This window comes from Emiliania huxleyi (genome assembly GCF_000372725.1).
Source record: "Emiliania huxleyi CCMP1516 unplaced genomic scaffold EMIHUscaffold_4, whole genome shotgun sequence".
NCBI lineage: Eukaryota > Haptophyta > Isochrysidales > Noelaerhabdaceae > Emiliania > Emiliania huxleyi.
Window position 1 is genome coordinate 1,506,533 of NW_005198966.1, and position 24,719 is coordinate 1,531,251.

The following is a 24,719-nucleotide window of genomic DNA, read 5'->3' on the forward strand; positions in this document are numbered from 1 at the left end:
CTGGGGCGCGGGCCGCGAGAGGGAGGCGCACACACCTTTTGCAGCGTAGCGGGCACGGAGGGTGCGCTGCTTGGCTGGGGGGTCGTGTGCGGGTGGGGAGGACGCGCTTCCTTCCCGCCCGGCACGGGAAGGGGCGGAGCGGCCGGCGGGGCGGCGAGTCCGATGGAGAGGACGGCCGAGGCCGCCGCCTCACGCTCCTCCTCCTCGGACTTCTCCTCGGCGGCGTGAAAATTGACATTGTGCAGCGGCCCTCGAAGCAACGAGCTGGCGGCGGTGCGCCCGTCAAAGGGGAGGAAGGGCGGTGGCTCCGCCGCCGCCGCCGCCGCCGCCTCCTTTTCCCGCTCTTGGTGCATCAAGTGCTGCAAGTCTGCGACCCTCGAGATGCCGAGCGAGAGCGTGTGCCGCACGGAGTTGAGCTGTGCGTTCTCCGGGTCCGCGGCGAGCATCTACACGGAGGGAGGGAGTCAGAGAGGTGTGGAGGCTGCGTCGCGTGCGGGCATGGTAACGGATAGCGAGGCGGGTGCGCAGCCCCCCCAGGCTGCGGGAGACCACCTGCTCGACTTGCCCGAGGTGGTGAGCGAGCTTTAAAACCTGCGAGTCGAGTTCCGCCAATCCTACCGACAGCGGCAGGATCGGCTCCGCCAGGTTCTGCCACGTGGGCGGCAGGATCGGCTCCGCAAAATTCTGCCACGCGCGCTTCTGGCCGACGTGGGGAGTTGGCGCCTCGTCGGCAGCCAGGGGCGGCATCTGGACGTCAAACACGTCGTGGCACGAGCTGCACTGCACGGAGGTGATCTCGGTCTGCAGTGTGACGAGAAGCATCGACGCGCATCCCGGGCACGCAAGCTGGAACTGCTCCCCCTCGGAAGGCTCTATCAGCTCGGGCGAGGAGGAGGGCCCAGGCGCCACATCGGCGTCGTCCTCGAAGGTGGCGTCCACCATGATGGGTGTTAGGACCATTTTCAGGATGTGCCGCCGCCAGCTCTAAAAAAAATTACGCGCGGCGCCGTACACACTGTAGTCGGCCCCGTGAACCTTCACGAGACAGTCTGCTGTGAGAGCCCCTGAAGAGTGCGAAAGGGGTTGTAAAAAATGGGGAGAGGTGACGCCAACTCCAACTAAAGACAGCGACGCAACACGTTTGTCGTTTCACGATCTCTCAACGCACTCACTCCCCTCCGCTTTACACTAGAGGCTACAGCTAGAGGGCTCAGATGGTCGGCACCCTTCGGTGTGAGCGAGGTTGCCGAAGCCCGCCACTTGCACATGCGACATGGACATGCCGGAGCCGTTGTCAACCACAAGCGCCGCAACTTCGTCGTCAGCCATTTTTGTTGTTTGGAAGGAGGAGTTGGGGTGCCTGCGGCGGGGCGAGGGGGCGTCCGGCGGTGAGCGGGTGCGCGGCGGTGCGTGGATCGGGTCGGGGGGCGCGCGTGCTCGGGGGCGAGAGGGTGGCGGCGCCGAAGTCGGATACCTTTGAGTGCTCGCCGATTGCCGAGCGTGGAAGCCGCCGCGTCCTCCTTTGTTTCTTTTTTCGTGCTCGGGTTTGGCTTTCCCGTGAGCTGTGACATATGCGGCGGGCCCCATCCCGAGCAATTTGCCTCTCAGCTCTCTCCCTCTCCCTCCGCCTTCTTTGACCAGTGCTGTTCGCCCCAACCAACCAACGCGCAACGCCGCAACGGTGTCCCACCGTCCAACCCGACCGTCGGGCGACTGTCGGAGTGTCTCGCGACCACGAACGCACACACACACACATGCTAACCCCCCCCCCGCCCCCCCCCTCTCTCGCGCGCGCGTGGGTAGGGGCGCTTATCGACCTGTGGAAGCACACAGACGCCCAACTCGCTGTTTATTTATAGGGGCCTCGAAGCTGCGTTTTATATTGCGTGGGGGCGGTGCGTATTCTCGTATCACTAGCTAGTGTCGTGTCCACTAGCTCCGAGTAGAGGGGGCGTCATGCTGCTAAGGGGAAACCTGGTGCGCAGAACCAACCCTCGGAGACCCGTGTTATGGCCCTGCGACCGCGCACCACCCAGGGCCAGGGCTCTCTTGCCCGCAACCCGATCCCGAGCATCCGGCCCGCTGGGTGCGCTTCTTAGCTCCCCGGCCCTGGGGGTGAGGTTAATGACTGCACTCCATACCAAGTGCTCCAAGTGCTCCCAACCAATGCGCGAGACTCTGTACATCGCGTGTATAGCGCGTCCGTCGCCTCGGCGAGAGAGAGAGAGAGCAGAGAGCATGGAAGTATCCAGGCGCGACAGCGACGCTGCGCTGCCTGGCCGGCCAAGGTCTCGATATTCCTGGGCAGCAGCTGGTTATATGCTCATCGCCGTGGCCAAGCCGGCCAGCCGCGCGCGCGCCGAGCCCGCCCCCCGCGGCGGGGGCGAGAGGGCAGAGGGCGCCGAAGCCTGAAACCGTTTTCTCTCTTCTTCTTTCGTTTTGACAAGGCAGGCGCCTGGCGGAGGGCCGGAGGAGGAGGAGGAGAAGAAGGAACACCGGGCCGCCAACCCGGCGATGAACCTGTGTACCAGCCTCCACTCGTCGCCAGGATTGGTTGGGCAGGTGAGCGTCACTCAGGAGACATGATTTCGCGTGAACACAACTAACTGACGGATTCGCTCCTGACAGCCGCACGCGCCGCACTGCGGCGCGTGCGGCTGGTGCGGCGCGTGCGGCTGTCTTTGTTTGAAATAAAAAGTCGAGTCAGAGCGGGGTCGGCGTTGTCCTGAGTTTTTCTCCCCGAACCGCCCGTCCGAAACCGCTCCGCGGGACGCACGCCGGCGAAGCACCAACAAGCTGCTGTACGGCCCCGGCATCGCCTCCCCTGGCTTAGCTAGACTAAGAGGTATTGTGCACATGGCTGGTCTCTACAATATAAAAACTCAACACTTCACCTCCCAGAGCTCGTCCCGGTCCGTCATAGCCATCCTCGGCCTCAGGAGCGAGGGCCCCGGCCCTGCGGCCGCGGTGTGGTGCGGCGGCGTCACAAAAATCCGACGGCAGAGCACTCGTACGCGGTCGGGCGATCTGAGGCCCGACTAGGCGTATGGATTCCTGGAATCCTGGATTGCCCACCCACTATCACCTGGACCCATCAACAGGCGCCTGCGGCGCCGTGGTCAGAGGTGTTTGTTCACATTCATGCCGCGCAGATGCCGCGTAGCGGAACCTGCGTCCACGGCTGGCAGCCACACAGAAGGAAGTCCGAGCCCGCCAGTTCCCTCTGGTGGGCAGTCTGATTGGGCCTATCGGAGCCCATCTCACCCCCCTGATCCGCCCCTGCCGAGTTCGCCTCTGCAGATCCAATTCTGTTCCCTCGGAACAACCCTTCGACTTCAAGGGACTTTCGGCTTCACACCGCCCTCGGCAGGGTGCTCGAGCCCAGTCTTGATTGAACTCCTCACTGCATCGCTGCAGAGTCCAGAGTGGGCCCCTTGTAATGTGAGAGAGTGCGCTGTGACTGACCGGTGCGTTCTTGTTTCCGATGCGCTTTCTTTCTCTTTTGGAGTGTTCCTTCGCAGAGTCAGTCAGTCAGTGCGCTTTCTTTCTCTTTTGTTCGCTGAGTCAGTCAGTCAGTCGGCGGTGATGCGAACCGCCACACCGCGCTTTTTTGCAGCGCGTTTTCTTTTGGCGCCGTCTCTCTGCGCCTTGTCTGTCGCGTGAGTCGAAAAAGAAAGAAAACATACAGCCAAAGGAGGGATGGGAGGACGGCACGCCGCCACCACACACAGGGATTTCACGGGAAGGAAGGTGTGTTGCTAGCCGTCGCCCACCCTTGGGCGTCTGCCTCTTCCTATCTCTCTTCGCAGTCCCTCGCCGATTCTCGCTGCAACCTTCATGCCACCTCGCTGTCGTCCCACTCCCGTCGTTCTCCCTCCTGTCGCTTCATCCTCTGTCTGTCGCGTCGCTCTCCTCTGCCTCGTTCTGCTGCGCCGCCGCTGCCCGCCGATCCCTTGCTCACGCTCGCGGCTTCTTCTCGGCGCAACTCCGCCCCCCTCCTCGCGGCGTATTTTGGCCCCTCGAGTTTATCAAGCTCTCCTCCCGCAAGGACGACTCTTCTGACACCAAACAAACAAAACCCTCCCCAATCATTTGCCGCCAAGTCATGTGACATGTCGTTGCTCAGGTCCACTCTCGTTTCGGACACTTGCTTGTATGTACCTCCACAGATGAATGATGTTGGCGCTGGGGCCCTCTTCGGTGTGAACACCCTGCGCGCGGGCCTTCTAGGCCCGCGGGTAGTCTCCCCCCATCCCCAGGGCCTCCAGGGCTCGCACCTCAACCTCTCACAGACCAGCGCATACCGCCCGGAGGTATTTTCTTCTCATCAAGGCTGTGAATCGTGCGTGCGAGAGAGAGCGCTCACCTGAATCAGCACCGCTGCGTGCCTTTTAATTTTGAAAGGCGATGTGGTGGCCAAAGCTCTCGTTGTTCGCGCCTCCGCTCCGCGTCGCCGTCGTTGGAGCGGGCGCCATCGGCGGAGAGTTCGCGCTCCGTCACTTTGGCCGGCTCACCGGCACTAGCGTGGTTGGCGTTGTCGACTGCAATGAGGCGGCGGCGAGGAGCCTGGCATCGAGCGTGGGCTGTCCCTCCTTCACTTCGCTGCGCGAGGCGCTCGAGGCGTGCGATCCCGAGCTGATCTACATCGGCACGCCGCCATCGACGCACCGTGAACTAGTGGAGGCGTCCCTCGCCGCCGACTGCCACGTGCTCCTCGAGAAGCCGCTCGCCGCCTCTGGCGCGGACGGCGACGCCATCGTCGCCGCGGCCGAAGCCGCCGCGTCGCGGGGCGTGCTGCTCGGCCTCAACATCGGGATGCGGTGGAACGAGGCGCAGGTCCGGATGCGGCAGCTCGCCCTCGAGGAGCGCGCCGTCGGCCGCCTGAGCGGCGGCTCGCTGGAGCTGCACTTTGCCGCGTGGCCGCGGCCGTGGCAGAGGGTGCCGTGGTGCGCGGGCCGGGCGGAGGGCGGCCCGCTGCGCGAGGTGGGCACACACTTTCTCTTCGGGCTGCAAGAGATCTTCGGCGCGCGCTGCGTGCGGCGGGTGCGGGCCACGGTGACGTACCCGGCGGACCGGCGGCTCTGCGAGAGCGGCGCAGAGGGCGAGCTCGAGCTCGATGGACTTGTGCTGGCGCTGCGGGTGACCACGGACGGGTCGGCGACGGAGGAGAGCGGCGGGGACGACCGGTACGAGCTCCGGCTCGACGGCGAGGGCGGGAGGTCCCTGCTGCTCGAGGACTTCACCTCGCTTCGGCTCGAGCAGCCGCTTCCGCGCGGTTCGCGGACGATGGTGGAGCGCGCGCCGTACGGAAGGCGCGAGAGCGTCGAGAGCGTGGCGGGTGCCGTGAGGAAGATGCGCGGCGAGCGGGATGGCGGCTCCGGCCTCCCCGCACCGCGAATCACCGCGCGAGAGGCGAGGGAGGCGCAGGCGGTGCTGGATGCCATCCTCGCCTCGGACGGAGAGTGGGTCGTGCCAGAGTATTTGTGAGTACCACGTAAAGAAAAGGAACAGGTGACACGACGATTGCTGCCGCGCGCGCGCTCTCTCGGGTCTCTGCTCGAAAGCCACACCGCACATCGGTCATCGACGCACAAACCAGACGCGGTGCCAGACCACCAAGCACCATCCCGCCACACTCCTACACGCTAGTACCGAGAATTCGTTGACGCATCAAGAGGCGATGCGTCAACAAATTCTCCCTGCTCCCTCCGTCTCAAGTCTCATCCAGGTCTCATCGGACGACATCGCCGGGGGGGGGGGAGGGGGGGAGGGGGTCTCTCTCTCCCGCGCGCGCAGTGCACTCTCACGGCGTGTGTCCGCCGGTGGAGGAAGGTGAGAACCTCCGCGCCTCGTTGTTGTCCGCCCTCTGCGCGTCGCGCTCTTATGGAGCGACTCTGAAACATGCCGGTGAGATCTCGTGCTCGTGCTCTTCTCATGGAGCGCAAGCCGCGGGTGCGCCCGACGGCGCAGGCGCCGGTTCCTGCGCTGGCGGCCAACTGCTCATGGCGTTCACCGGTGCGGGCGCTGATGCAAAAGCGGGCACCTGCGTCGGCGACCAGCTCGTAGCAGGCGCGGCCGCGGGGGGCGCCGGTGCAGACGCCGTGGCCATCACGCTCAGAGGCGCCTGCCTCATCTGCGGCACCATCGCTGGCGCGTATGCCGCCATGCTGCCCGGCATAGGCGCGTTCGGCATACCCGTGCTGATGTACTGTGGCGCGAGGTGGTAGCCCTGCATACCGGCGGGCATCGGGTACGTGTTGGGCAGCACGCCGTGCTCGCGGCTGGTCGGCGACGGCAGGCCCTGATCGGGGGACGAGAATGGGGAAGGGTTCGCACGAGGAGGGCGCAAGTGCGCGACGCTCTCAGGCGCGCTCACCGTCGCTCGCTGGCACGTGCGCGACTTGTGCCCGATGCCGCCGCACACCGAGCAGCGCTGCGGCTTGTTCTTGCGCGATGAAGGCATCTGATGGCAGCGGTGGGGGGCGGCAATGTCGGGCGGGGCCTTGCTTGTGGGCACTCTGCAGGGGGCTTGTATCGCGCCTTGGGCACGCCCGTGTAGACCACGCGGTCGTTCTCGACCAGCCCAGCTGCAGAGGCGAGCCCGCTCAAGCCGCCCTCGGGTTCCCGGCCCCTCTTCGTCGTCCTCGCGCGCAGCACCATCTCTTGCGTGTCAGCGAGCTGCCGCATGCCCGTCGTGAGCTGGTCCCTCACGCCGAGGAGGACGGTGTTGTGCGGGTCGGCGGCAAGCATCTGGGGCCGCCGCGGGGTGCGTCAGGGGCTCGCCGCCGGGGCGTGGCGAGCCCGGGGCGGCGAGGAGTGCGAGGTGTGGGCCCCGCTGTGCGGCCTGCTGCGCCTGCTCGATCTGTTCGCGATGGTGCGCGCATGTCATCAGGGAGGACTCGAGCTCCGTGGCGGTGGAGTCGAGCTGCTCGGGCCGGTTGCGCTGCTGGCCGACTGCGGGTCCGCCTACGGCCGCGGCGCACGGGGTTCGAGGTTCTGACTGGCGAGGGCTGCCGCTGAGCGTGAATGCGCCTGCACCTCCGGTGGCAGCCGGCGGCGGCGCCCGAGGAGGCGGCGCGATCGGCGGCGCATCGCGCGGCGGCATCTGCACATCGAACACGTCGCGGCACGAGTCGCACTGCACGGACGTGATCTCCGCCTGCAGCGCGGCCTGCAGCGTCGCCCCGCAGCCAGGGCAAGCGAACACGAACGCCTCGGGCGCCTTCGTGCTGGGGTGGCTGGCGGGCTGCTTGCACGGGGCCTCAGTCGCCGCATTGGCGTCCACGGTGTTGGCGTCCATCGCACTCAGATGCGACCGGTCCGCCACCGCCGCCATCGCGAAGCGCGGGCTCTGTCTCAGGGGGGTGGTATGTCGTTGAGGGGAAGGTGGTATGGAGTCTCGTCGGCGAGGCCGGTGGTGAAATGAGGCGGAGGCGGACGTTTTGCTTTTTCCAATGGAAATCGACGAAGTTTGTAATCGGCGATCGAGTTTCTCGGGAAGAGTCCTACTTTTCTTGTTCGCCCTCAACGTGCGCCCCCCCCATGATAGACAGAACTTTAGAGTTTGACGCCTCGTTGTAGTATCGAGTTGACTGATGAGAGTGTGACAGAGCGGTGAGAGGGAGAGGGGGGGAGGGAGAAAGAGGGGAGGGACGAGGGAGGGAGGGAGGGAGCGAGCGAGCAATGAGAGAGTAGAGAGAGAGAGAGAGAGAGAGAGAGAGAGAGAGAGAGAGAGAGAGAGAGAGAGAGAGAGAGAGAGAGAGAGAGAGAGAGAGAGACAGAGAGAGAGAGAGAGAGAGAGAGAAAGAGAGAGAAAGAGAGAGAGGTTGGGGTGGGGGTCGCAAGACACACTCCCCGACGGCCCTTGGCCTGTACGAGGTTTTCCGGAAAACAAAAAGGAAAACAGAGGGTCCCCAGCACTTTGCGTTGCCGGAAATTTCCAGGGAAAACAGAGGGTGTTTGGTGCTCCATTCTGGAAACTCGCGAGTTTCCCTGAGTCTGAGAGCTGGTCTGGGGCAAAATCTGAGGCAAAATTGAGGAATCGACAAAATACCCAGGCGGTCGCAGGGTAATTTCCAGGTCTACACGGGTTCTCCGCAAAATTCCCGGCATTTTGACGATTTGGCCTAAAATTTGGCTGATTTTGGGGCCCAAACCAGCCTCACTCAGACTCGGCTCAGAGCCAAAAATTTGACGATTTCCACGGAGTTTTCTCGGGAAAATAGAGAGGAAAAGAGAGGGTGCTGTAGAGAAAAAAGGAAAGGAAAACAGACGGGGTGCGAGAGGAAAACCTCGTACAGCCTAAGACGGCCCGGGTGGCGGGTGGGACGGTGGGACACCGTTGCGGACCACAACAAAAGTACAAAACCTCTCTCTCTCGCCTCTCCGTTGCGCGTTGCCGTTGGCGTTGCGGCGTTGCGCGTTGGGAGAGAGAGAGAGAGAGAGAGAGAGAGATCTTCTCTCGCGTTGGTAGGGGAGTTGGGAGAGAGAGAGATTGTTGTTTGAGATTTTAGAAAACCAACAAGAAATCACGACTCTCACAGTGATTTGGGCTCGGCAGCTTGCCAGCTTGTCAGTCTTGTCAGTCTTCTTCTTGGAGTTGGTTGGGGGCCCCAGGGTGGCACAATACATAATACGTATAATACAATACGTATTAATACAACAATACAATACAATACGTATAATACACTACTCCCTTAATGTGGGTAAACGAAAGTACCGTATACGGTACTATCAGAGAAAAAGCCGAAAAAAGTCGCCGCGAGAGTCCGCACGGCAGCCTCTTCCTCTCGACCAGCCTCAACTTCCATACAGTCAACATTTTGTCGCTGCGTGCTCGTGGTGAGCTGTGGCGGCGGTCGAAGTTCGCCCAGATTCGGTGACGAGCGCCGGACGATAGTACCGCCTCTGTTCGCCCTGTGCATGTCAGGCCAGGCTGCAGCAGGGCACTACCATCGTGCTGCCCTGTTGCAGCCTGACTTTGCCCACTGTGCACAGTCGCCAAAGCACCACCACCGCCCGGCATCGTGTCACGGCGAGCTCCTTCTGCGCCCGCTCGCGAGGCTCTCGCGCGGGTACACTTTGGCCATCTGCTGCTCGCGTTCGGTGGGCTCTTCTCCGCACTGATGCCACGGTGCCGTCACCACACACCTTCTGGCCGGCCTGAGCCGCGCGGGGTCGCCGGCGGGGGCAACGCGTCGACCTCTCTCTCTGGTGCACCACGGGCCGCAACGGCCTGTTAGCAGCGTGCGCGAGGAGGCAGTGTGCCGGCACAGTCGAGCCGGAGCATCGGGGTCTTGATGCTTCTGGGGTCAAGTCTGACCTTATGCGGCCTAATCTGCAACAATAATGCTATGCTCTCACCCAGCCTTTTGAGATATGATCCCTCAAAGTCGAATTTTCGTTTACTGGTGACCATAGTACCGTTTGTCTTGTTTGCGTTTCTTCAAACGAATCCTTTAGAGTCTCGACAATCACTAAGCTGCTTATGTGGCACCGCAGAGGCTCCCTTGGGGATGCCTGAGGTCACCCCAACCACTCACTAAGCCGTACGTAGACGAATTGGGCGCTACTTTTTTCGTTTACCCACACTAAGGGAGTATACAGCTCAGTCTCGCTCGTATTGTGCAACCCTGGTTGGGGCGAACAGCACTGGTCAAAGAAGGCGGAGGGAGAGGGAGAGAGCTGAGAGGCAAATTGCTCGGGATGGGGCCCGCCGCATATGTCACAGCTCACGGGAAAGCCAAACCCGAGCACGAAAAAAGAAACAAACCCGCCAGACGCGGCGGCTTCCACGCTCGGCAATCGGCGAGCACTCAAAGGTATCCGACTTCGGCGCCGCCACCCTCTCGCCCCCGAGCACGCGCGCCCCCCGACCCGATCCACGCACCGCCGCGCACCCGCTCACCGCCGGACGCCCCCTCGCCCCGCCGCAGGCACCCCAACTCCTCCTTCCAAACAACAAAAATGGCTGACGACGAAGTTGCGGCGCTTGTGGTTGACAACGGCTCCGGCATGTGCAAGGCGGGCTTCGCGGGCGACGACGCCCCGCGCGCGGTCTTCCCCTCCATCATCGGCCGCCCGCGCCAGCCCGGCGTGATGGTCGGCATGGGCCAGAAGGACTCGTACGTCGGCGACGAGGCGCAGTCCAAGCGTGGCATCCTCACGCTCAAGTACCCGATCGAGCACGGCATCGTCACGAACTGGTGCGCGCCCGCTGAGAAGCCCCTGAGCCCACTTCCCCAGGCAAATCTTCGATTCCCTCGGCCGCCAACCAGCCCGCTTCGTGCCGACTCCGGTTCCTCTCCCCCTCGCACAGGGACGACATGGAGAAGATCTGGCACCACACCTTCTACAACGAGCTGCGCGTGGCACCCGAGGAGCACCCGGTCCTGCTGACCGAGGCGCCGCTCAACCCCAAGGCCAACCGCGAGAAGATGACGCAGATCATGTTTGAGACCTTCAACGTGCCCGCCATGTACGTCGCCATCCAGGCCGTCCTCTCGCTGTACGCGTCGGGCCGCACGACCGGCATCGTGATGGACTCGGGCGACGGCGTCTCGCACACCGTGCCCATCTACGAGGGCTACGCGCTGCCGCACGCCATCCTCCGCCTCGACCTCGCCGGCCGCGACCTGACCGACTGGATGGTCAAGCTGCTGACCGAGCGCGGCTACTCCTTCACCACCACCGCCGAGCGCGAGATCGTGCGCGACATCAAGGAGAAGCTGGCGTACGTGGCGCTCGACTTTGACCAGGAGATGCAGACCGCCGCCTCCTCCTCCTCGCTCGAGAAGTCGTACGAGCTGCCCGACGGCCAGGTCATCACCATCGGCAACGAGCGCTTCCGCTGCCCCGAGGCGCTCTTCCAGCCCTCCTTCCTGGGGATGGAGTCGGCGGGCGTGCACGAGACGACGTACAACTCGATCATGAAGTGCGACGTCGACATCCGCAAGGACCTCTACGCCAACGTCGTCCTCTCGGGCGGCACCACCATGTACGCCGGCATCGCCGACCGCATGTCCAAGGAGATCACCGCCCTCGCGCCCGCGTCGATGAAGGTCAAGATCATCGCGCCGCCCGAGCGCAAATACTCGGTGCCGCGCGCCCCATTCGCGCGCCCCATCGCCTCCCCACGCTTCTCTCACCGCCCACTCCCCTCCTCGCGCACAGGTCTGGATCGGCGGCTCCATCCTCTCGTCGCTCTCCACCTTCCAGCAGATGTGGATCTCCAAGCAGGAGTACGACGAGTCGGGCCCGTCCATCGTGCACCGCAAGTGCTTCTGAGCTGTGACGAAATAGAGGGGGGGGGTGCGGTAAGACGCGCGCTCGGCTTGCGCCACGAGCATCGCCATCGGGGCGCAGGGCGGCGGGGCGGGGCGCTGGGCGGCTCGCGCGCGCAATGTATCTTACAGTGGTTTCTGTGAACTATGATCGCAGCATGTTTCGCGTTTCGAGCTTCGACTCCGAGAGCTGTCCGCTCTGCCGTCTGCGGCTCGACAGACGAGGACACGGCGCCGCTCACACGTCACAGTCACACACTGGGAGACGGGGACAGGCGCGACAGCGACAGGCCGCCGGCGCGCGGGCATGCGTGGGGGGCGCATACATGGAAATCTCTGCGCAACATCGGAAGATCCTTGGATTGTAGATCGTAGATGCCTTTTAGAGATCTCTTAAGTGGCAAATCTCCTGCCAAGAGCAGCAGTAGATTGAACAACTGGTGGAGGCAAATCTTCTCCGGTGTAGATGCTCGAGAGGAGTCTGAGATCTCGAGTTGGTGCGTGCAGTCGCTTGAGATCTTGCGACAGAGGTGGAGATTCTGACTTCGCGCCAAAGGCGCCTAGAGATCGTGTGGGCCGACTGGAGATTGCAAAATGGCGCGAAAAGAGTGTGGAGATCCTTTTGCTATGTGAATGAATCCATAGCGCATCTCCTTGAAGGTTTGAGCCCCCCTCCTCCCCCGGGCCCCCGAATCGAGATTGGAGATTGGAGATTGGAGATGGAGATCGGAGATCTGACTGAATCCGGCCTAAGATGACGACGTTGGAGATTGGAGATTGAAGATGGAGATCGGAGATCTGACTGGATCCGGCCTAAGATGTAGCGACGCTGGAGGATTGGAGAGTACTGGGGAGATGGAGATCGGAGCCCCCCAGCCCCTAGTGGTGACTCATCGATTTTCTTGTTTTGTTTTTAGACAAAGGTTCTGTGGACTGTGCGCGGACGGCCCGGGGAGCCTCCGGCGCCATTTTAGAAATTCTACCCAGAGGGGTGGTTGAGGGGTTGAGGGTTGAGCCCCCCCCCTCAACCCTTTAGTTGGGGGTTGAGGCCTCCGGGGCCTATTCACAGGCTCGAGCGTGATCACAAGATAAACTGAAACAGGCTGCCAGCCAAAAAATCGCTTCGCCTGCGGCGCGCTCTTGCGCTCCTCGGACCTCGAGCGCAATCCATAAGTAGGAGACGCTCACTGTCGCCATTCAGGCGCCTGATCTTTCATCAGCAAAGCGATGGCCTACCAGGTACGAATTCAGATGCGCGCCCGGCAGAAGACGCTGTGCCGCATGCAGGAATGCGCACAGAGAACGGACGGCAAGAGAAGGCAAGGGAAGGAAGAGAAGCGGCTGGTGAAGCTCAGCTCACGGCGTAGTATTGCGTAAGCAACCGCGGTCACTCACCATCCACGCTGCATCCACGGCAAGAGTCACGGTGAATGCTGCCGCATAAAGCAACAGAGTCGCGCTTGGCGCGATGGTCTTTTCGCGGTTCACGACTTGACGTTGCACACGGTCATAGACGCAGGATCTATTTGGCGAGTCTCAAGCAGCAAAATTTGCGCGAGAAATTAATGTCGATCCTGAGATCTCAATTTTGGCGCTAGTTTCGTTTTCTGGTGCATCACGTTCACGACGACTTGCTTGGTCTCATGTAGCTCGACGGCTCTTCGACGGCTCTTTCTGGTTGGATCAGACAGTGCTATCAGTCAACAACGCAATGCCGAGAGCAGGGCGGCCTTAGAGCAGGGTGGCCTTCGAGCAGGGTCAACTAAGCTCCTGCTGCATTTCGAGCATGGTCCATGGAAGGCGGCCTTTGCTCAAACCTGTTCGAGTTGGCCTCCGGGAACAAGGGTGCGTGGCCGGCGCGGTCTGTTTCACGTGCTGAGGGCAACGCCATCAAAATCGCGAACATGGGCCGACATGCCTCCGACATTTCTCAGGGCCCGGACGGAAGCTCTGGCCTCTGCAGACAGCCAGACCGCTCTGCGCGGTCGGACCGACTTTTTCAGTCAGTCAGTCAGTGTTCAGACTTTACTATTCTGGATACTGAGGGTATGTGCTGCTAGATCTCACTGAGCTGAGCTCGTATCTGCCTTTGGTAAGCAGTTTTGAGTTCGGTAATGTCTGCGGTAAGCTGTTTCCATGTACAGAGGGCCTTCGAAGCTTCGATGGCTTGTCAGCGCTCCTCGTCTGGGCTTGGCATCACACCCCTTCCATCCACGCACGTGTACGTGTAGCAAAAGCAAGTACTCGTCAAATGCAGCATCTAAAGAAGACGACATGAATTCACAGAGAATGTTCACTGCCTTCAGAAGTCTTTGCGCGGGGTGTGTGTGAGCAGCCATTCCGCGTGGCGTGAAGGTTGAAGGGGTCTGTCAACCACTTGGTTGATGGTTGAGACCTCTGTCAACCCGCTGGTTGACAGTTGAGGCAATTGGCCTCAACCACCGCTCTGAGTAGATAATCTGCGCTCCTCTCGGAGAAGGCGCGGGCGCGAGAGCGCAGGCCGAGGTCGCCCTTGACGGAGGCGAGGCGCGGCGCGGAGCCGGAGGTAAAGCTATGAAAGCTGAAGCGTGAGGCACTGGCTGTGCGATGTGAGTTGTCACTCTCGATGACGGAAGCGAGACTCGAGTACTCGACGGTGACGGCGGCGGCGACGGCGCTGGCGGCGGAGGCGCTGGCGGAGAGCTCGGCTACGGTGGAGGCGGCGGCAGGGCGCACCCAGTCGGAGTCGAGGGCGGCGCAGGCGTCTCGCGCGCTGGTCTGAAGAGCGCCGGCCGTGCGAGACGAGGTATCACGCTCGAAGACGAAGGCGAGACTCGGGTCCTCGACGGAACGACGGTACAGCTGACGGCGACGGCGGGCGCCTCGGCCTCCGTTTGGGCAGAGGCCTCAGCTGGTTGGTTGGCCTAATGGTTGGGTAGTAGGGCTAGAGGGTCGCTCTACACTTAGCCTCTGCAGCGAGCGAGCGCTCAACTTAGCCCCCGCACCGAGCCGGGCTCAGACTTAGACGCTGTATGGTCGGGTGCCATGAACTTAGACGACATAAGGCCAACTCCGGGCAAAACCCGGGTATACCTGAAAAGCCTCCAGGTTTACCCGAAAATACCTGGACGCGTCCCGACCAACGTATGCCGCGCACGACGCCATATCGCCTTCTCCCAGGGCCAGTGCGCTACTCACGGCGCGCAACGCCTGCTCAAGTACGCGCACCGTACCATGTGCTGCCGCTATGCGTGCCGGCGGCTGCGGCGAAGCGGCGGGCGCGGCATGCCGATGGCAGTGCCGACGATGCGGTTGCGATGTGTTCTGCTTCAAGATCGTGGCGGTGCTTGGCATGCACTTCTGCGATCCCAATCAGCTCATCGCAACGAAGCAGCGCAACAAGCTGGCTGCTGCCAACAAGGCCCTATGCTTCCTCTCACGCGCGGATCGTTCAAAGAGGACCAGCACACACAGGCTTCACCGTCACACGTTTGATTAAGCTGGAGGAGCTTCGTGTCATGTGAGAACTGTTTGGCTAGACGTCGCTCAAGAATGAAGGAGCAGCAACGAAAATCGGAAGAGGAGGATGCTGAGGCGGCGATTGCTAAGCATGAAGAGGATCGATCGCCCGCCGCAGGCGAAGAAAATTTGGGGGCTAGCGCTGTATCGTTGATCACGGTCGGTGGGAGCCTCTGGCCCCAGGCCGTGCCACGGCCGACTTAGCCCGCATAAGAGGCTGCCGCCGATCTTAGACCGCGTAAGCACCCCAGCGTGCCAGGGTACACTTAGACCCGCTAAGTCTCGAGGCTCAGAACTTAGACTACTACCCAACCAGTGTTGGCCTTGTGGGCGGCGGCCTCGGCTGTCGCCTCGGCTCCACCTTGGGTACCCGGGTAGTGGCCTCGGCTGTCGCCTCGGCCTCTTGTGTGACAGCCTCGGCTGGCGCCTTGGCAGCCAGGTCGGGGGCTGCGCCCCCTTCCCCCGGGCCCCCCCACGGTCGGCGCCCCGGAGGAGAGGTCCGACAGGAGGCTTCGGCGTCGGCCCGCAGCCGATGGCAGTAGTGAAGGAGGCAAGGGGCAGCCGACGGCAACGGAGCTGGGCGGCGACCGGTAGACTCGATCGAAGCAACCCCCCCAACACGAGATGGTCCGCATCGTCGGCACCCTCGCTTGGGACTGGGGCAGGGTGGGCGATTTGAAGTTTTAGTTGAGCTGCGCCGGGTCTCGGCGCCGGCGATGGACGGACCTGTGAGGACGGTTGTAACCCATCCATCGGGCTGCCTTCCGGGAGCGCCTGGCGGCCGTCCTGGAGGCTGTGCTGATGCAGAGGAGCTGGTGAGCGCAAAATGGCAGGCGCCGTTGATGGAGATCATGTCTGGAAGCGGCTCTGCGGGGACTGGCACTGGTGTTGGTCCAGAAACAGCGACGGCGAGGATGACGGTTGACGGTGAGCAGGATGGTGAAAACGCAGTAGACTCCGGAGCCGAAGGCGACGCGAGTCTTGGCGCGAGCCACGCAGGCCGCAGAGAGAGCGCAAGCGGCGGTGAACCGCTCGCGAGCGCACACAACGAGCTGGCGGGCGGCAGTGAGAAAGTAGTGGACAAAGTCGACGGTGACGACAAAGATGGAGGTGGCGATGGAGAGGGCGAGCTGGATGATGGGCGGCGCTGAGCCGAAGATGGCGCGGGCGCAGGGGCACAGGCCGGAGACGGCGCGGGCGCGAGGGCGCAGGCCGAGGTTGTCGTCGAGAGTGACGGGATCGCCAGAGTAGTCGGTGATCAGATTGGTCATTTTTTCGCTGCTGCCTGCTGGGCGTGGCGGAGATGTCAAACAAAACAACTTGTTTGGTATTGCTAAAAATCTCTCTCTGAGATGTCCGCCATGAGCATGACCTCGGGGGTGGAGTGCACCTCACCGTAAGGTACCACGTTTGAGCGCGGAGGCTCAGAGCCGGAGGGTGGCTGGCTCTATGTAGGACTGTAAAGGATCAAAACACTGGGCTTCACGCGAACGCTCGCAAGGGACGTAGGACGACAAGATTGAGCACAAGGAAGCTCGAGTATTGACATTGGGGGCACGGCGCGGGATGCGCAGTGCTAGTACACTGTGTGTAGTGTGTAGTATGTGGAGGGAAAGCCAACGAGCACGAAAAAAGAAACAAACCCGCAAGACGCGGCGGCTTCCACGCTCGGCAATCGGCGAGCACTCAAAGGTATCCGACTTCGGCGCCGCCACCCTCTCGCCCCCGAGCACGCGCGCCCCCCGACCCGATCCACGCACCGCCGCGCACCCGCTCACCGCCGGACGCCCCCTCGCCCCGCCTCAGGCACCCCAACTCCTCCTTCCAAACAACAAAAATGGCTGACGACGAAGTTGCGGCGCTTGTGGTTGACAACGGCTCCGGCATGTGCAAGGCGGGCTTCGCGGGCGACGACGCCCCGCGCGCGGTCTTCCCCTCCATCATCGGCCGCCCGCGCCAGCCCGGCGTGATGGTCGGCATGGGCCAGAAGGACTCGTACGTCGGCGACGAGGCGCAGTCCAAGCGTGGCATCCTCACGCTCAAGTACCCGATCGAGCACGGCATCGTCACGAACTGGTGCGCGCCCGCTGAGAAGCCCCTGAGCCCACTTCCCCAGGCAAATCTTCGATTCCCTCGGCCGCCAACCAGCCCGCTTCGTGCCGACTCCGGTTCCTCTCCCCCTCGCACAGGGACGACATGGAGAAGATCTGGCACCACACCTTCTACAACGAGCTGCGCGTGGCACCCGAGGAGCACCCGGTCCTGCTGACCGAGGCGCCGCTCAACCCCAAGGCCAACCGCGAGAAGATGACGCAGATCATGTTTGAGACCTTCAACGTGCCCGCCATGTACGTCGCCATCCAGGCCGTCCTCTCGCTGTACGCGTCGGGCCGCACGACCGGCATCGTGATGGACTCGGGCGACGGCGTCTCGCACACCGTGCCCATCTACGAGGGCTACGCGCTGCCGCACGCCATCCTCCGCCTCGACCTCGCCGGCCGCGACCTGACCGACTGGATGGTCAAGCTGCTGACCGAGCGCGGCTACTCCTTCACCACCACCGCCGAGCGCGAGATCGTGCGCGACATCAAGGAGAAGCTGGCGTACGTGGCGCTCGACTTTGACCAGGAGATGCAGACCGCCGCCTCCTCCTCCTCGCTCGAGAAGTCGTACGAGCTGCCCGACGGCCAGGTCATCACCATCGGCAACGAGCGCTTCCGCTGCCCCGAGGCGCTCTTCCAGCCCTCCTTCCTGGGGATGGAGTCGGCGGGCGTGCACGAGACGACGTACAACTCGATCATGAAGTGCGACGTCGACATCCGCAAGGACCTCTACGCCAACGTCGTCCTCTCGGGCGGCACCACCATGTACGCCGGCATCGCCGACCGCATGTCCAAGGAGATCACCGCCCTCGCGCCCGCGTCGATGAAGGTCAAGATCATCGCGCCGCCCGAGCGCAAATACTCGGTGCCGCGCGCCCCATTCGCGCGCCCCATCGCCTCCCCACGCTTCTCTCACCGCCCACTCCCCTCCTCGCGCACAGGTCTGGATCGGCGGCTCCATCCTCTCGTCGCTCTCCACCTTCCAGCAGATGTGGATCTCCAAGCAGGAGTACGACGAGTCGGGCCCGTCCATCGTGCACCGCAAGTGCTTCTGAGCTGTGACGAAATAGAGGGGGGGGTGCGGTAAGACGCGCGCTCGGCTTGCGCCACGAGCATCGCCATCGGGGCGCAGGGCGGCGGGGCGGGGCGCTGGGCGGCTCGCGCGCGCAATGTATCTTACAGTGGTTTCTGTGAACTATGATCTCCTTCCAAACTTGAAAAAAATCTGGTGCAGCATGTTTCGCGTTTTCGCCTTTTCGACTCCGAGAGCTGTCCGCTCTGCCGTCTGCGGCTCGACAGACGAGGACACGGCGCCGCTCACACGTCACAGTCACACACTGGGAGACGGGGACAGGCGCGACAGCGACAGGCCGCCGGCGCGCGGGCATGCGTGGGGGGCGATGGGGGCACACATGGACATGGACATGGACGGGCAGCCCCATTGCCAGCCGCGACGCGCGCGAGGCACAAGCAGCGCGGCACCGCTGCTACATGGCGCTGTGCGAGCTGGACTCTCGATGTGTGCGGGTGTGGCGGTCGAGATGCTTCCCGGCCCAGCACGCTAGAGACGAGCACGCGACCCGGCTCCACGCGACCTGTCCTCTCGCTCTACGCCATCTTGCCGAGAGAGTAGTCGCAGTCTCTGCCGCCGAGTTCGTCGAGCAGCGCCGCAAAGTCAGTCGTGACCGCCCCCTCGCCCTCGTTCATGCTCCGCAGGTCAAAGGAGCGACCGCGGTACGCCGGTATCCGCAGCGCCTGCACCAGCACCTCCGCCACGTCCTCGCGCGGGATCGACCGCTCCCCGACGGTCCGCTCGTCATCGACCCCGAGGACGAGCTGCCGCTTGCCGCCGGGCTCGTTGAGGAGGCCGCCCGGGTGGACAATGGTGAACGGCACGCCGCTGTCGATGAGGTACTTCTCCGCCTTGCGCTTCCACAGCAGGATGTCGCCACCCTTCGTCGAGCCGTCCGGCAAGCTCTCGCGCCCGAGCGCGTTCAGCATGTTGCCCGGGTCGGTGCCGCCCATCGAGGAGCAGAGGACGACGTGGATCGCGCCGGCAGCCTTGGCGCCGTCGATCTGCGACTTCTGGCCGAGCCAATCGACGGCCTCCGGCTGGCCGTTCGGGAAGCCAAAGATGGGGCGGCCCGTCGACTCGTCCGTCTCTCCGCTCGGCGCCGGCTTGGCGCTGGTGCCAATGATGAGAGCGTCGCAGCCGGCGAGCGCAGCGGCGATGGCGGCCCCGTCGGTGACGTCGGCCACGGTCACCGCATCGGCAGGCACACCCGACTTGACCAGCGCCGCCTTGCTCTCCTCGCTCCGCACAATCCCGACCGGCTCAAACTCGGGCAGCGCGAGCAGCTTCCGGAAGGCGTGCTGCCCCGTCTGGCCGCCAGCGCCGGTCACAGCGACGCGGAGCGCGTCCAGTGGCCCGACCAGGAGCAAGAGGGATAGACGTAACATCGGGATTTAAGGAGAGGAGTGTGCTCGTCGGCCTGTGGGCCCTGGCGAGTATAGGCGAGTACAGGATCCAGTACCCGGTACCTAGAGACCACGCCTGCTTTCACAGCACCCTCGCCTCGAGCATGTGCAGCGAAAAGCATCCTAGCATCCTTTTTCCAGACGGATCCCCCCCTGTGAAAAAGTGAGGCGTGGTCTCTAGAAAATCCCGCCTAAAGGGACGGCGCACCCTTGTTGGTTAGGCTGTACGAGGTTTTCCTCTCGCACCCCGTCTGTTTTCCTTTCCTTTTTTCTCTACAGCACCCTCTCTTTTCCTCTCTATTTTCCCGAGAAAACTCCGTGGAAATCGTCAATTTTTGGCTCTGAGCCGAGTCTGAGGCTGGTTTGGGCCCAAAATCAGCCAAATTTTAGGCCAAATCGTCATTGTCACTTCCTCCTCTGTCGCGTCGTTCTCTTCTGCCTCGTCCTGCGACGCCGCCGCCTGCCGGCCCTTGTTCTCGCGGCTTCTCCCGCCTTTCGGCGCAACTCCGTCCTCCTCGCGGCGTATCCTGGCCCCTCGAGTCTATCGAGCTCCCCTCGCGCAAGGACCACATTTCTGACTCACCCTCGATCATTTGGTGAATTTTGTTTTCCAAAGGAATGTCAGGACACTGCCCTGCTGGTCGGCCGCATCCGCGAAACACAGAGACAGACAACCAACTCTGACCGATGCTCTCCCTGCACATCCTGGCCGAGACTTTCGTCGCCGCTCCGCGTGCGCCCGCCTCCTCATCTCACGCCCGCGGCGGCGGGCCGCCTGCGATGGCGGCCGGCGAGCCTCCGCATGTCGCTGTGGTCGGCGCTGGATGGGGTGGATGGGCCGCTGCACAGACGCTGGTCGAGAATGGCTGCCGCGTGACGCTGCTCGACTCTCTGCCCGACCCGACCGGGGAGACTCCGTACCTCACGCCGACTGGCAAGCCGTTCGAGGCCGGCACCCGCGGCTTCTGGAAGGACTACCCCAACATCGAGGCGCTCACGCGGTCGCTCGGGCTGCGGGAGGAGGATGTCTTCACGCCCTTCACGAACTCGTCCTTCTACTCGCCCGACGGGCTCGAGGCGACGGCGCCCGTCTTCTCGTCGACGAACCTCCCCTTCTCCGACGCGCCGCTGCCCGAGCTGCCCTCGCCTCTCGGCCAGGTCCTCGCGACGTTTCAGCTCTTCGAGCGGATCCCGGTGCCTGACCGGGTGACGGTGCTCGGGCTGCTGTACGCGACGATCGACTTCACGCGGGACGAGGAGGCGTTTCGCGCGTACGACCGCATGACCGCGCACGAGCTCTTCCTCCGCATGGGCATCTCGGAGCGCTTCGTCCGCGACTTTCTCAAGCCGACCCTGCTCATCGGCCTCTTCAAGCCACCCGAGGAGCTCTCGGCGGCGGTGGCGATGGAGCTGCTCTACTTTTACGCGCTCGCCCACCAGACCTCCTTCGACGTGCGCTGGATCCGCTACCCCTCCATCTCCGAGCTGCTCATCGCTCCCCTCGCCCGCTCCCTCCTGGCAAAGACTCTCCCGCCCGCCGGAGAGGCCGCCGGAGAGGCGGGCGGCGGGCCCGGCGGGGAGGATAGCGGGGCCGGCGAGGCGGACGGAGCGGGCGGGGCCCCCGCGCTGACGGTGCTGGGCGGCAGCCGCGTGCAGAGCGTGCAGCTGGACGCCGCTGGCAAGGTGAGCGGGCTGAGCTACGCGAGCCGCGGAGGGAGCGAGGCGCTGACCGGCCTGAACGGCTGCGTGCTCGCGCTCGGCTCAAAGGGGATGAGCGGCGTGGTGGGCGGCTCGCCCGAGCTGGCGCGCGCGGCGCCGGAGCTCTGCAAGGCGGCCTCGCTCGGCGGCATCGACGTGATAGCTTGCCGCCTCTGGCTCGACACCACCGTCGAGACGCGCACGCCCGCTAACGTGTTTTCGCGCTTCGAGGCGCTGCGCGGCGCGGGCGGCACTTTCTTCATGCTCGACCAGCTGCAGGGTCCGGCGTACGGCGGCGGCGACGAGGCGCTGCGCGCGCTGTGGGGCGGCGACGAGCCGCAGGGCTCCGTGGTCGCATGCGACTTTTACAACTCTGGCGCGTCTGGATGGGCTTGCCAGCGGGCCAGAGATGCAGCGCACGTCTCACCTGCCCCTCCCCCCCCGACCCCCACAGGAGCGCTCATGGGTCTGTCGGACGAGGACGTCGTCGCCACGCTGATGGAGGACCTGCTGCCCGCGGCCGTGCCCGGCTTCTCGCGGGCGAACGTCGTCGACTCGTTCGTCGCCCGCTACCCCGGCGCCGTCTCCTGGTTCTCGCCCGGATCGTTCGACAAGCGGCCGCCGCTGCAGACGCGCGTGCCGAACCTGGTCTGCGCCGGCGATTGGGTGCGCATGGGCGAGTTCGAGCACGGCGCAAAGGGGCTGTGCCAGGAGAGGGCCTACGTGAGCGGCATCGAGGCGGCCAACGCGCTCGCGCGCAGCGGCGCGCTGGGCGTGCGCAACAACCGAGTGCGGCAGGTCAGCCCGGTGCGCGACGACGAGCCGCAGGTGGTGGCGGGCCGCGCCATCAACAAGCAGATCTACGACTCGCTGCTCAAGCCGCTCGGCCTCGACAAGCTGCTCGTGCGCTGAGAAGGGCCGCGCGCGGTGGACTTATTTAAAGTACTGTGTAATGAAATCTCTCTAATGTCTCTGTGGAGTCTGGTGGCATGCTCTCGTTGCACGTTGGAGCACTTGGTCTTTGGAGTGCGGTCAGTAACCTTCCCATAAGTTAACGCATAAGGGAAGACGACGCAAAGGTTTTTAAAAAGAATTCTTCGAAAAAAGAACTGCGAGAATTGCTCGGCGTCGGCTGTAACACAGGTACACCACGGGAGCCGTGACACAGGTACACCACGACAGTGTCCCTCGGCTCGCCCGTCGCGCATCCAGACCTCCATGGACGACGTTCGGCACGCGCGCTTGTTTCAGAGGACCTTCGAGCGACGCAAGCGGCGGCAGGCGGACGTCAAGGCGTCCCGGCCCGCCGCGGCCAAAGAGAATGTCGCGGCGGCCACTCTGAAGCCGCAAAAGGCACGAAAGCGGGCAAAGAAGACCGCGGGCGCCAGGGCGATCGCGCCGCCGCAGGTCGAGGAGGAGCAGGCCGAGCTGCCGGCACGGATACGCAGCCAGGTGGAGTACTTCGCCCGCCTCGACCGCACCGTCCTCGAGACCGACGCCGACGTGGAGCCTGCGGAGCAGCAGCAGCGAGTCGGCCAGCCAGCCGTCCCCACGCCGCCGCCGCCGGTGGCGGTGGCGCAGGCCCCCGCCGAGGCAGAGCGGGATCCCCTCTCGGACCCCTCGGCTGCCGCAGACGCCGCCGAGGTGAGCAGCCAGGTCTCTGCCACCGAGTCGGTGGCCGGCTCTTCTGTCGCAGGCGGCTTGGCGGATCTCTTGCAGGAGGAGGGCGAGGAGGAGGATGGGGAGGCTGCGAGCTGTGGCGCGGCGGCGGCGGGGAGCGACGCGGAGGGGGAGAAGGAGGGCAAGGAGGACATGGAGGGCGAGGAGAAGATGGAGGCGTCTCTTGCAGAGGCGTCTCTTGTAGAGGCGTCTCCTGCAGAGGGTGCTGTGTCTCTTGCTGTGGCGCGAGGCGACAGCTTCCGCCTGGCGGACGCGGCCTCGGTAGGCAAGAAGAGGGGCGAGGAGGAGGCGGGCGAGGGGGAGGAGGCGGGCGAGGATGGGGGAGGCGCCGCCCGCACGCCTCTCGCCGGCCGCACGCCGGTTGAGCCGACCACGCGCCAGGGCGCGCGAGCGGCGGGTCCGCCGCCGCCTGCCGCCGCCGCAGGCGACGGCGTGCACTCCGATGACACGTCCACGAGACGTCCACGACACGTCCACGAGGTGCCCCTCAGGCGACAGCATCTACGAGCTCCTCCTCTCTCGCGCGCGCGAGGTCGACCGGGCGATGGCGGGCTGCCGGCCGGGTCACGTCGCGGACACGTCCCACGACACGTCCCTAGGTCGACCGGGCGATGGCGCGCGAGTTGCCGGCCGGGTATCGGTTTGAGGAGTGTCGCGAGTGGGGCCACCCGGGCCTCGCGGCGCTGATGGCGCAGTTCGCGGAGGAGGACCCGAACCGGATCGGTCCCTCCTCGGCTGGGGTGCGGACGCGGCCTGATAGCGACCTGATAGCGACCTCCTCCCCCCCGGCAGACGCCCCGCCCTCCTGCCCCCCTCCCCCCTCTTCGCCCCCTCCCTCAGCCGCGTCGCCCCGCCCTCCTCCCAGGCCGAGCCCCTCGGCGGTCAGCAGCACGTCCTCCTCCTCCTGCGCGGCACCGAGGCCGTCGGGTACGCCTACGGCACCCGCCACCACGCAGGCAAGCTGGACAGCCCCGTCGGCGTCAGAGCCTCTCGGACCCCTCTCGGCACCCCCGCCCGGTGGGCCCTCCCCCCCCCCCCCCCCCAGGCTCGCTGCTCGACGGCCCGCGGCTCCACCACCTCTTCCTGCGCCGCGACCTGCGGCGCAAGGGGCTCGGGCTCGGCCGCAAGCTGCTGCTGCGCTGGTGTGAGGGCGTGCCGCCGCAGTACCGCGCCTTCGGCGTCAACTCGCCAAACGAGCTGATGAGGCGCGTGCTCGGCAGGCGAGCCGCCCACCGCCTTAAGCCCACACCCGCCCGTCAGGCGCACGCACACACCACCCCATCCCCCGACTCCGCAGCCCCGCCGCAGCTCACGCCGCGACTGTGCCGCCAGGCTGGGAGGCAAGCACCTCGCAGGCCACGACGAGCGGGACGGCTGCGGGCAGAGCGTGGGCTACTACCTGCTGAAGCAGCCGGAGTAGCCTCTCCTCGCTGCGCCTATAGACACAAGGCTGGTGTGCGCGGGGGTCTCACACGGCGCTCGTGAGCGTGCCGAACCCGTCGACTAGCTTTCCGCTGGCGGCACGATGTCCCATTTTTCGTGTTGAATAAGAATCGGGCGCGGGCATGCGCCATGGAAGCGTGCATGGTCCATGGTCCATGGAAGCGTAAGAGTTTTAGACATTAGAGATAGAAGTTGAAGAAGAACGTGATTTTCCCCCTGAGCCCTCTCCCTCTCCCCCTCTCTCCGTCTCTCTGTGTTTGTTGTTTGTTGCTCTGTTTTTTTTTTGCTCGTCTCAAAAGAAATAAATAAATAATAAAAATACACAAGAGGATGGGAGGACGGCAAAAAGTAAAAGAAAGAAAACAGACAACCCAAGGGAGGGATGTGGGAGTAATACGGCACGCCGCCACCACACAGGGATTTTAAGGAGAGGAGTGTGGTGGTGCTAGCCGTCGCCCACCCTTGGGCGTCTGCCTCTTCCTATGTCTCTTTTCGCAGTCCCTCGCCGCTTCTCGCTGCAACCTTCAAAAGCTTCATG

The 24,719-nt window shown here is 64.0% G+C and overlaps 7 protein-coding genes across 7 annotated transcripts in view; 5 read left to right on the top strand and 2 right to left on the bottom strand.

Moving 5' to 3' along the window:
• EMIHUDRAFT_461409 (hypothetical protein) overlaps positions 1–966 on the bottom strand; it is a 2,172-nt gene extending 1,206 nt beyond the window's left edge. The window contains exons 1-2 of the mRNA XM_005770680.1: positions 592–966; positions 36–446 (exon numbers count right to left, since the gene is read on the bottom strand). Of these exons, the coding sequence (XP_005770737.1) occupies positions 36–446; positions 592–960 (780 nt within the window). The 5' untranslated portion in view covers positions 961–966. The remainder of the gene's footprint in view (positions 1–35; positions 447–591) is intronic.
• Positions 967–4,407: 3,441 nt separating this feature from the next.
• EMIHUDRAFT_196489 (hypothetical protein) lies at positions 4,408–5,487 on the top strand (the record flags this gene model as incomplete). Its single annotated transcript, XM_005770681.1, has 2 exons — positions 4,408–4,707; positions 4,852–5,487. The coding sequence occupies 2 exons, from the start codon at positions 4,408–4,410 to the stop codon at positions 5,485–5,487; spliced, it is 936 nt and encodes a 311-aa protein (XP_005770738.1).
• A 4,318-nt stretch (positions 5,488–9,805) lies between these two features.
• On the top strand, positions 9,806–11,477 carry ACT-7. Its single transcript, XM_005770879.1, has 4 exons — positions 9,806–9,834; positions 9,936–10,205; positions 10,319–11,096; positions 11,173–11,477. Exons 2-4 carry the CDS (start codon positions 9,967–9,969, stop codon positions 11,284–11,286), a joined length of 1,131 nt encoding a protein of 376 aa, XP_005770936.1. The 5' UTR covers positions 9,806–9,834; positions 9,936–9,966; the 3' UTR covers positions 11,287–11,477.
• Positions 11,478–16,445: 4,968 nt separating this feature from the next.
• On the top strand, positions 16,446–18,118 carry ACT-6 (putative actin). Its single transcript, XM_005770682.1, has 4 exons — positions 16,446–16,472; positions 16,587–16,856; positions 16,970–17,747; positions 17,824–18,118. The coding sequence occupies exons 2-4, from the start codon at positions 16,618–16,620 to the stop codon at positions 17,935–17,937; spliced, it is 1,131 nt and encodes a 376-aa protein (XP_005770739.1). The 5' UTR covers positions 16,446–16,472; positions 16,587–16,617; the 3' UTR covers positions 17,938–18,118.
• A 10-nt stretch (positions 18,119–18,128) lies between these two features.
• EMIHUDRAFT_349981 (hypothetical protein) lies at positions 18,129–19,371 on the bottom strand. Its single transcript, XM_005770683.1, has one exon. The coding sequence runs from the start codon at positions 19,340–19,342 to the stop codon at positions 18,491–18,493; it is 852 nt and encodes a 283-aa protein (XP_005770740.1). The 5' UTR covers positions 19,343–19,371; the 3' UTR covers positions 18,129–18,490.
• Positions 19,372–20,026: 655 nt separating this feature from the next.
• EMIHUDRAFT_349982 (hypothetical protein) lies at positions 20,027–21,970 on the top strand (the record flags this gene model as incomplete). Its single annotated transcript, XM_005770684.1, has 3 exons — positions 20,027–21,438; positions 21,513–21,528; positions 21,563–21,970. Exons 1-3 carry the CDS (start codon positions 20,141–20,143, stop codon positions 21,968–21,970), a joined length of 1,722 nt encoding a protein of 573 aa, XP_005770741.1. The 5' UTR covers positions 20,027–20,140.
• Positions 21,971–22,276: 306 nt separating this feature from the next.
• EMIHUDRAFT_196499 (hypothetical protein) lies at positions 22,277–24,158 on the top strand (the record flags this gene model as incomplete). The annotated part of the gene is made up of 6 exons (XM_005770685.1): positions 22,277–22,732; positions 22,925–22,999; positions 23,338–23,478; positions 23,625–23,711; positions 23,846–23,880; positions 24,071–24,158. 6 exons carry the CDS (start codon positions 22,277–22,279, stop codon positions 24,156–24,158), a joined length of 882 nt encoding a protein of 293 aa, XP_005770742.1.
• Positions 24,159–24,719: the final 561 nt, after the last annotated feature.

Bases quoted from the DNA above. Each gene is read 5' to 3' on its own strand.
- ACT-7 (XM_005770879.1), top strand. From the start codon at position 9,967: ATGGCTGACGACGAAGTTGCGGCGCTTGTGGTTGACAACGGCTCCGGC. The intron at 10,206-10,318 runs GTGCGCGCCCGC...CCCCTCGCACAG, and splicing joins CACGGCATCGTCACGAACTG to GGACGACATGGAGAAGATCT. The intron at 11,097-11,172 runs GTGCCGCGCGCC...CCTCGCGCACAG, and splicing joins CGCCCGAGCGCAAATACTCG to GTCTGGATCGGCGGCTCCAT.
- ACT-6 (XM_005770682.1), top strand. From the start codon at position 16,618: ATGGCTGACGACGAAGTTGCGGCGCTTGTGGTTGACAACGGCTCCGGC. The intron at 16,857-16,969 runs GTGCGCGCCCGC...CCCCTCGCACAG, and splicing joins CACGGCATCGTCACGAACTG to GGACGACATGGAGAAGATCT. The intron at 17,748-17,823 runs GTGCCGCGCGCC...CCTCGCGCACAG, and splicing joins CGCCCGAGCGCAAATACTCG to GTCTGGATCGGCGGCTCCAT.
- EMIHUDRAFT_349981 (XM_005770683.1), bottom strand. From the start codon at position 19,342: ATGTTACGTCTATCCCTCTTGCTCCTGGTCGGGCCACTGGACGCGCTC.